The sequence below is a fragment of the Andrographis paniculata genome, unplaced genomic scaffold (assembly GCF_009805555.1).
Source record: "Andrographis paniculata isolate CXL003 unplaced genomic scaffold, ASM980555v1 Contig69END, whole genome shotgun sequence".
Lineage (NCBI taxonomy): Eukaryota > Viridiplantae > Streptophyta > Magnoliopsida > Lamiales > Acanthaceae > Andrographis > Andrographis paniculata.
The window spans coordinates 4,123,011-4,133,857 of record NW_026137605.1 but is presented as its reverse complement, the minus strand read 5'-3'; the positions used below and the strand labels follow the sequence as shown (position 1 = coordinate 4,133,857).

Sequence of the window (10,847 nt, the reverse complement as noted above, 5' to 3'; positions counted from 1 at the left end):
AATGACATGAGATTTTAAAGTAACAAGGGGTAGACTATTACTGAAAAATCCTGCATTTGCAGGATTTTAAAATCTCATGCACTTAAAATTCCACTATCAATTTTATAACCAAACATGGATTCATTAGGATTTTAAAATCCAAATTCCATGGAATCCCACCAAATTCACGGACCAAACAGCCCCTAAGGGAACAATTATGTCATTTAGAATATAAAAATTTAAATCCTTCCACTTATATAAAAAACAAACAAGATGTGAGAAATTTAAATATCACGTATTTTTTACCAACCAAACATACGATAGGATTCCAAATCCTAAATATAATAAATATTATAACATATAAATCCTGCTGTGAAATCTCAATTCTACAAAAAATTCATGAATCAAACAGCCCCTTGAAGAATAACTTGGGTGAAAATCACATAGAATTTGGGAAAAACTCAATTTACTCATCACGAAATCGGCTGGTTATGGGTAAAAAAATAAATAAATAAGCATATGTTTTCTTTTATTCAGAATATGTTATATTCGTGAAACACGAATTGTTCATATATAAAGCATGTGCTCTTTAGAAATATATTATGTTCTATATAAATATGTCACATATTGTTAGATTTATATTACATTTGTATTATCATATGATATATTTTTTTGTACTAATATCATGTAACTATTTTGTCCAAATTCAAATTATTTTTATATCATTTTAATTTGCTTCATTTCTATTAAATATTTTAGGGTTTTTATGGTTTACGGTTAGATTCTAACAGTGGGAGCCCACAAATAAAACCCACATGAGGGAAGTGGGCTTCTAAGGGTTCATTTGAAAGAAAGGTATGTTAATTCGTCGCTTAATTAAGCGACATGTTAAATCGCTTGATCGATTGGCCGGTCTTTTGGTCAGACAGTAGTTCAGTCGTTTGAAATGGCGGTCAGTTGGTCGCCTGGTTGGGCGATCGATTAATCATCTAGACGGATGGTTGTTCAGCCGTTTGAAGGGACTGGATGGTAGTCGCTTGAATGGGCGACTGATTAGTCGTTTGGTCTAGCGACCAGTAATTTGTTGGATCGGTCGGTTGGTCGATCGTTTGGTTATTCGGTAGGTTCAATCGGTGGATGGTCTAGACGTTTGCCCAGTCGGGCGGTGATTTATGATCCGTCCGAAAGGGTAAAAGTTGTCTTCGATTTATTGGGTCGAGGAGATGATTGCTGGTATAAATGCGACCAAAGACAGTTTTCAGACGGTTGTCAACACGAGGAGGTTTCTCTGTCAGTTATAACCGATTGTGCACGATCTGATAACTGACTTAGAGGACATATAAGAGGGAGTTGGCAACTGACGAAAGCATCTCCAATCGACATCAAATTCAGTGAATTTCTTTTGAGGATCATCTTTTTACTTTTACCGCCTTTAGTATTTCTTTTTTAGTTTGTTTTCTTATGTACCGTACGGTGTCTAGGAATTTCCAGTTTCAGACATCTTTTTACTCAAATTCGAAAATAATTTCTATTTTCGAATTTTACTTTTTATTGTTGAAAATCTGCATCAACAATTTCAAAGTTATTTTTTTATTTTTTTAAAGTAATCATGTACAATTATCAAAATATTTTTAATTTTTATTTAAATTATAAACATATCACTGTACATATAATTGTTTTATACATAAAGTCAATTAGAAAAAATATTAAAAATTCTTACACACTTTAATTAACAAATAAAATATTATTATTTCTTAATTTACTACAAAATACCAAAAGATCTCATTCATTTAAAATCGTTGGGAGTATTTCTTTTAGTAGTTTATTCAATGCATTGTATTGTTATATAATATTAGTATATACTAACTGGAGTATTTTATTTTTTTAGGATACGTTCCTTTTGTTGTTGGTTTCTCAAACATCTTGTGGAATGCAAAATCCGAAAGCTACTAAACAATATCTTACGCCTATGCATCATTATTTTCAGAGCTGGTTCTTAGTAGAAGCAATATGAGCAATTGTTCGATACCTTTATTTCAAAAGGGTCAATATTTTTAAATTTTAGCCCATTATTATTAAATATATTAAAATTTTATTAATATTTTATACGATATTTTTCTCAACAATTATTCAATATAATTTTAGTTCTAAAATCAAATTCTAACCAGAATTTTTCTAAAATTAATCATATCTTCGTCGCCTTTAGAGTTCGTAAATATTTTTAAAATCCATTATTATTAGATACATTAAAATTTAATTTAATTTTTTCTCATATTTGTTCTACAATTACCCCATCTAATTCTAATAAATTCTCACCATAATTTTTCTAAAATTAATCTCAAATCCAATCCTAATTGTAATAAACTCTAATCATATTTTTTCTAAAATTAATCTCAAATTCAATTCTAATTCTAATAAACTCTAATCATATTTTTTCTAAAATTAATAATATATTCATCTCCTTTAGAATTTGTACTACTACCTCCGCCCGGCTCTAAGAGTCTCATTTACTTTTTGTGTGTTGATCTTTGAATATTAAATATTATATCAAAATGTAGTACAAATTAAGAAAAAATTGCAAAAATACTTCCATTAGTATTTTATAATTTATACAAAAAATTATACAAATATAAAGATATCTTTAGTGTTAAGTACAATGAGACAAAAGGTAAATGAGACCCCAGAGACGCGCGGGAGGAAGTATTATATTTGTCATTAATAGTATTTTGATAGAACTATATATATATATATATATATTTGTTTACAGGGCCTATCAGTTTTTTTGTCAGAGCCCTAAAAAAATTCGAGACGACCTTGACTGTTTCTCTCAAACAGTGCTAAAGCAAGTTACATATTGTTTAAGTTGGGTTGAAAATAATTTATCTAATTAATATTTGATTTATAATATAATATGTAAGATTAAAAAATTAAAATCATGTGCTTAATTATTTTAATAAAATATAAATAATATAATATTATTTCGTAGAAAATAAAATTTTATATAATACAAATAAATTAAAAAATATTTACCTATAATTAATATAAATTAATTTACAAATAAATAGAGAAATTTAAATATATATATATATATATTGAAAAGATACATAAAAACGAAATTTGATTAAATTTTAAGTAGATCTTATATGATGTAACGTATTTTTTTTAAAAAAATAGTAGTATAGCTATTTTGTTTGAAATGCCAACCAAAATATACCTATACAATTCACAACTTATTAATTTTATAAATTTAATTCAAAATATATATACATATATTTTTATTTATTACATTACATATTTATATTTATTACTTATATTAATTATCAAATCAATAAATACTTAAAATTCAAAATGTACATAAAAAAAAAAAAAAAAAAAAAAAAAAAAAAAAAACAACTTCACCAAACTAGCTTAAAATTCAAAATTTAAACAAAATTTAAATCAAATTTTTTTGCACTTTTTTCTAAATAAACATACCGATGAGTTTCTTTGCCAAACTAAATTATTACCAATATCATTTCCAATATAACATTTCATTGTATTTTAGTAAAAGTGCATAATAAAAATACACCTTGTATTTTATTTATTGCATGAAATTTCTTTGTGTTAATATAAAATTTGCAGAAATCACCATCTTCCTCCGAAACTGATATTTAGTCGTAAATATGGATCCAATAATGCAAGTTTTATACAAATAAAAAAAGTAAATATATTAAATAAATTTTTTAATATAATTAATAAATAAATAATTTTCATTTTATAGTTTCTTATAGATAAATTATTATTTGATTTTTACAAAAATTATAAATGAAGGATTATCATTTATTTATTTATTAAAAAAAAGACTATTTAAGACATCTTACTGTTTTTTTATTTGTATAAAACTTTCATAATTTAGGTCTGTATTTAGAACCAAACATCAACTTTTAACAAAAAGATGTTTTGTGCAAACTTTAAATTAACATAAAAAATTTCACACAATAAAAAAATACGAAATGTTTTATGCATTTTTAATAAAAGACCCTTTGTTATATTATACTTATTTAAAATATAATTAACAAATATAAATTAATTTAATTAACTACATAATATATACTCTCTTCGTCCGACATAATTTGTCTCTATTTTCTATTTTCGTCCGTCCTGCATAATTTGTCATTTCCTTCTTTGAAAATATAATTATATACTTTAATCACATTTTAAATTTTAAATTTTTAGAATTCTTTAATTTTTATTAAACTATTTAGTTATCTTAATCTTAATTTATAATTATTTTTACTATACAATAATTATTTTTACTAATACATTTTTTAATTACTTATTAATTATACTTTATCTAAATTTTCGTGTCTACAATAATGCACACATATTATATGAAACGAAGAGAGTAACATATACATCATGTAGACTTACTCAAAACCTCTCTAGTTATATCAATCATCTAAAAAAACAAATATTTTTATCTATATTACTCTATTTTTTTTTATAAAATTAATTTCTATTAAATCATAGATAAATATATATATTGATTTGTTATATAAATACATATTTTAATTTTTTTATTATATATATATTAATTCATTAAAATATCAATATTACTATTCATATAATAAATAATAAAATAATATTATAAGTCTTTATCATTTAATTCAATAAATTTCATAATACGTCTATTGAAATAGGACGCAGAGACTATGTAATATATATATATATATATTATTTTTTATTATAAAGTACTTTTTTCGTCATGCAAATGTGTGCTCATTTGATCGAGTACAAATTTTAATAAAAGTGGGTAATAATTGTTACTTTTTTTATATTAAAAAAAGTACAAAAATATAATAATTTTTTACTTAAAAATAAAACGAGAATATTTTTCAATAACAATCCAAAAAAAAAGTGAGCATATATTTAAACGGTGAGTATTATTTTTTAAAATTATAATATAATTATTCATTTATTTACAGGTAAAAGAAATAAAAAATTAAAACTAGAACACTAATAAACACACCCCATTATTGTTCATGGAATCAAAAGCATTTTTTTGCTGAATCTTTTTCTTGGCCCGTACCATTCTGTCTGTAAAATCCTTTTGCTGATAAGAACCAAGTTTGAGATGTGAATGTGTACAAAAATGATGGTTGGTTCTGTCGTCGTCTTGTAAGAATGGGCAGTGGCAGTGGCAGTGACGGTTTTGACGGTGAATAGAATAAAATACTCTCTTAGGGTGTGTTTGTTTGAGGTATTGGATTTTAAATTTATTATTCATCTTATTTTTTTTTTCTAAAAAATATGGAATTAAATATCTATTTTTTATTTGTTATATTATACTAAAAATCAATTTTACATTTAAAACATCATATCAACATCTATTTATATTACATCGTACAACTATTCAAATTCAAAATTTTTACTATTTAAATCATAACTCAAAATCCAAACCCCCAAACAAACACACTAATCCATTTTAAAATGTATAAGTGTTTGTTTGGTATTTGGATTTTGAATTGAGATTTAAATAGTAAAAATTTTAAATTAAAATAGTGGTACGATGTGATATAAATATGTGTTGATGTGATATTTTTAATGTAAAATTAATTTTTAGTATAATAAAAAAATAAAAAATAAATATTTGATTTGACGTTCTAAAAAAAATAAAATTGAATGAACAGTACATTTGGGATAAAATCCCCCGAACAAACACACATTCTTAGAAAATAACGACAATATTTTTTTATAATAACTAAAAAAAAAAAAACCAGATATGAATTTTAACTATAATCTATAATAGGAACTAGGAAGAAAAATTATTTCAATAACTTAAGGGTGTGTTTGTTTGAGGGTTTGGATTTTGAGTTAGGATTTAAATAGTAAAAATTTTGAATTTAAATAGTTGTATGATGTGATATAAATAGGTATTGATTTGATGTTTTAAATATAAATTGATTTTTAGTATAATATAGAAAATAAAAAATAGGTGTTTAATTTGATGTTTTTGAAAAAAAAAATGGGATGAACAATGGATATAAAATCCAATCCTCAAACAAACACACCCTAAGTTGCAATAATGTCACGACTGAATGGATAAGTGGGGCCAAAATAAAACTTTCAATCAAGGGTTTTCCCAAATCTCTTACCTTAAAAGCGACGAAGATCAAGATTAACCCTCCCCTTTCTCTATAAAACACGATCAAATACAGAAAAAAGTTCATTTCCCCTTTTCTGCCAATCAAAAAGAAATCGAAAAAGATCCCAATCAAAGAATTATTATTTCCATTTCCAGGTAATCTAACGCAGTCGGATTTTCGCATAAGAAATGTCCAGTGTCTGTTGGTGGTATCGGTTTCGATTCTTGACTTTTTTGTCCGAGTGTAATATATGTAATGATTTCGTGGCTGCCCTGCCTAGGTGTATGTATGGATCTTGTTTGCTGATGATAAGGTTGTTATTCTGTTTACAACTTTTTAACATGTTGAAGATAATCGTGTCCTCAGCAGGGTTTCGATTTATACCCCTCAATTGCGTTTATAAGTAGGCCTGTTGAGGCCCCCAAGTTCTTAGCAAGAAATGGGCTCGAACACGGCCGTGTTGCTTGTGTTCCTGGCCGTGTTCTGCACAGCCTACGCTGGTTGTGCGGCACAGACAGCTTGGCTGTCTGTGAATGCTTCGGGCAATTATGGAAGAAAGATTTCTCCGAGGATGTTTGGAATAAGCTTTGAGGTTAGCTCGATGGATTTGTTGGTTTAAATGGTTCGGCATTGTGGAGTCAGTTGTTTTTCCATGTTTGGCAGGAGATCAATCATTCCGGCGCCGGGGGACTTTGGGCGGAGCTTGTCTGCAACAGAGGTTTGATGATAATCTTGAACTTGTGTCGTTGAATTATGTCGATCCGCCTGGCTTTTGATGATCATGAATGATTCTGTTGTAGGATTTGAAGCTGGAGGCCAGAACACGCCGTCCAATATTGATCCTTGGACTGTTGTTGGTGACGAATCATTGATTGATGTATCTACGGACCGCTCGTCCTGTTTTGAAAGGAATAAGGTTGCTCTAAAAATGGATGTTTTGTGCGATTCTGCCGAGGCTGCCAATGCTTGTCCGGCTAGTGGCGTTGGTGTTTACAACCCCGGGTTTTGGGGGATGGTAATCATTTTGTTTCGATGATGTTTTCTAGTTTCTTACCTTCATTGAAGATCCATCCTTTCATGTAATAAAACATGCTCGCTCGTTTATTGCTCTGGTTTCAGAACATCGAACGAGGAAGCGTGTATAAGGTTACACTTTATGTCCGTGCGATGCAACCGGTTGAGATGTTGGTTTCGTTTGTTGGTTCGAATGGGTTGCAGACGTTGGCGACAGCTGATATAATGTAAGAATGGCACAAAAGAATGTCGAGAGTCCTTCTATGTTTTCGTCATTTATTGTTATTGTGTAGAATCGACAATGCTTCGAACTGGACGAAGAAGGAGGTTATGTTGGAAGCGAAGGGAACGGATCCGAATTCAAGATTGCAGGTGACGACAACGAGAAAGGGTACAATATGGCTCGATCAAGTCTCGGCCATGCCTTCGAGCACATACAAGGTTTGTTGTCGACTCGAGAAACCTGCAATCCCGCGGCATGTATCGTTTTCGATTGTATTGAGTTCCTTCAGAAACCTAATCTTGCAGGGACATGGATTTCGACACGATCTTTTCGACATGCTTGCTGATCTAAAGCCGGGATTCTTTCGATTTCCAGGTACTTCTTGTGTAAGAAAATTGTCCAACAAACCTTGTTTACGTCAAACTAAGAAACTATATGGTACTTTTGCATCTTCATAGGCGGTTCATTTGTCGAAGGAGACCGGTTGCAGAATGCATTTCGATGGAAAGAAACTGTAGGGCCTTGGGAGGAAAGACCGGGACACTTCGGGGACGTCTGGCAATATTGGACCGACGATGGCCTCGGTTTCTTCGAGTACCTGCAAGTAACGTATCTTACATCTCGATTCTGCTCGCAACATTAAAAAAAGCTCACATTTTTCATCATCTACAGCTCGCAGAGGATTTAGGCGCTGCCCCGATTTGGGTGTTCAACATCGGTATTACCTCTCGTTTATCGTTTTACTCGATATAACTCTATCGATAGTAATAGCCTTGATCATTTTTGTTCGTAGGTATCAGCCGTAACGATCAAGTTGACACGCTGATTCTTTCGCCTTTCGTGCAAGTAAGTTGAACGGGCTTGTAGTAATTGCGATTGTTCTGTATCTGAAAAGGTTAGTTTTTGAAGTTGTTTTCTTCGGTTGTAGAATGTTGTTAATGCTATTGAGTTTGCTCGGGGAGACCCGACTTCTAAATGGGGTTCGATTCGAGCTTCCATGGGTCACCCGGAGCCTTTTGACTTGCGCTATCTGGCTTCCGGGAATCAAGATTGTTGGAACAAGAACTATCGTGGTAGGTATACATACACATACGTATGCGCATGCTCGGTTACGAGTAGTTCAATGATTCAAACTCGATTCATTAGGTAATTACATGAAGTTTTACACGGCTATAAAAGATGCTTATCCGGACATCCAAATAATCTCGAATTGCGATGGATCTGTTGCTCGGTTGGATCACCCCGCGGATTTGTACGACTTCCATGTAAGATTCTTTCTATTGGTTGACTATATAATAATTAATGATACGCAACCTTTCAAGCTTAAATTTTTAAGTGCGATGGTCATTTAACACTTTCATTTGTCTAATGTTGTGCTATCGTGATAAGGTTTATACGAATGCGTATTCCATGTTTTCGATGGCTAGCTACTTTGATCAAAAGGCACGAGTTGGCCCCAAGGTGCACGTCGAACCTCTTCTTGATCGCTTTTACATTTTGTGACTTTTGCACTAACGGTTTTCACTGTTAGGCATTCGTGAGCGAGTATGCGGTGAATGGCAACGATGCAGGTAACGGGAATCTTTTGAAAGCGCTCGCCGAAGCTGGATTTCTTCTTGGCCTCGAGAAAAACAGGTACTTATGATCTCAACATGATATTGAGTTGAATATCAAATCTATCGGTTCTATTCGATCTTTTCTTTGAGTCTCTCGATTATCCATTATCAAGACTACAAACCCCATCTATTTACGGGAAAGCATACTTGCTCAAGTTTTCAATCTTGAACATGTTTGTTTTGCAGCGATATCGTGGAAATGGCAAGCAATGCTCCTCTCTTTGTGAATAACAACGATAGGAGGTTTGTACGTAGTTTGTCGTCTCCATCGCTTCTATTCTCAAATCTTCTTGTCGAATGAAGTTGCCCTAAAATCAAAGGATTCATTCCCTCGTTTCGTGCTTTAGGTTCAATCCGGATGCTATAGTGTTCGACTCTTCAAGAGCATACGGTACGCCAAGTTATTGGATGCAACATTTTTTCAAAGAATCCAACACCGCCATTCTATTCGATTCAAAGCTCCAAGCCCCTTCGTCAACTTCTCTTATTGCATCCGCAATTTCTTGGATAAGTCCCGACAATAATAAACGCTACATAAGAATAAAGGTACACGACAATCTACCCCAAACTTTTTACACCTTAACCATATAGGTAAGATAGATCAATAGCAATCTCGCAAGAAAAAACGACTTAATGTTTTCTTAAGACTTGAAGAAATCGATAACTATCTACCCGATCTCATCTAGGTTGTCAATTTGGGAAGCAATGTTGTCACTCTAAGATTTTCGATCGATGGCTTGGCCCTGAATTCGATAGAAGCAAACGGGTCGAGAGTTACTACGATGACATCTACTAACAAGATGGCCGAAAATTCTTTCAATGCCCCGATGAATGTAGGTTTTCGTTATAGAATTTTCAAGCTATCGAGCAAAAATATATATTTAACAAGATGATGCTCGAACCTATTGATTATGCAGGTGGTTCCGGTTACGGCTCCCCTCAGAAACCCGAGCAGCAAGATGAATATCGCGTTGCCTTCGTTTTCTTTAACTTGCGTCGACTTGTTAACAAATACGAATGCTCTCCGGGTTTCACATTCCGACGCTGCTCTTCGAACGTCGATGTAGTCGTAATTAGGACATAAACAACTGTTTCTCGATTCTTATTGGAATTAAATCAGCATGTGATGCACAATATTTGTGCTATGTTACCATGTGTTGTGTAAATTCTTATTATGTATTGTTGTATTGTAGTCTCTCCAATATATTTGCATATGAAGCATTGTTTAAAGATGAAATAAGTATATTATTTAATGAGATTATTAATTAATTTGATGGTTTTTTTTTTAATCGGAATTTTGATGTTTGATTAAGAATATCGTTATTTATGGTCATTATAATGTTCTACATATTGATTGGACATATAAAAATAAGTATCAAACTTAATTTATTGTCACCCAAACGGGATAATCTCCGTTTATTACTGTTATAATTTATAGTATATAATTGTCAAAATAGACTAGCTGACACATTAGCTCGTAGATAAATAGGTTGTTTTTAAACTGTTGTGTTTTTTAATAGTAAAATTTGATTTTAACAAAAAATAATATAACTAAACTTTTAAAAAAATTTATATTGAATCGAATAAAAAATAAAACACAAGAAATGCAAAGATAAGTTCGGATCAACCCGCACAACCCTAGAACATACATCGGAGATGTGAAAAGGAAACACAGGCACGAGCTCGACCTAGAACAACCTCGACTAACCGATTTAACTCACGCACACCAAACATTAACCACAATCACTCGCACAATCAACTCTCGCCCATACACGAATGAAAATTGCACAAATATCTCATTCTTACACTAAGAAACACTCGCCAACAAACTTAGAGTAAAACCCCTTACACAAAATCCTCAATCGATCGAACATTAATTGAGAGGAAGAA

At 31.1% G+C, this 10,847-nt stretch overlaps 1 protein-coding gene across 1 annotated transcript; it reads left to right on the top strand.

Moving 5' to 3' along the window:
• The first annotated feature begins 6,489 nt into the window (after positions 1-6,489).
• LOC127263735 (alpha-L-arabinofuranosidase 1-like) lies at positions 6,490-10,231 on the top strand. Its single transcript, XM_051292925.1, has 17 exons — positions 6,490-6,696; positions 6,768-6,822; positions 6,905-7,119; positions 7,224-7,345; positions 7,412-7,559; positions 7,647-7,716; positions 7,800-7,945; positions 8,014-8,059; positions 8,135-8,187; positions 8,270-8,414; positions 8,488-8,606; positions 8,731-8,802; positions 8,873-8,976; positions 9,144-9,200; positions 9,305-9,503; positions 9,644-9,790; positions 9,875-10,231. Exons 1-17 carry the CDS (start codon positions 6,544-6,546, stop codon positions 10,022-10,024), a joined length of 2,001 nt encoding a protein of 666 aa, XP_051148882.1. The 5' UTR covers positions 6,490-6,543; the 3' UTR covers positions 10,025-10,231.
• The last annotated feature ends 616 nt before the right edge of the window (positions 10,232-10,847 follow it).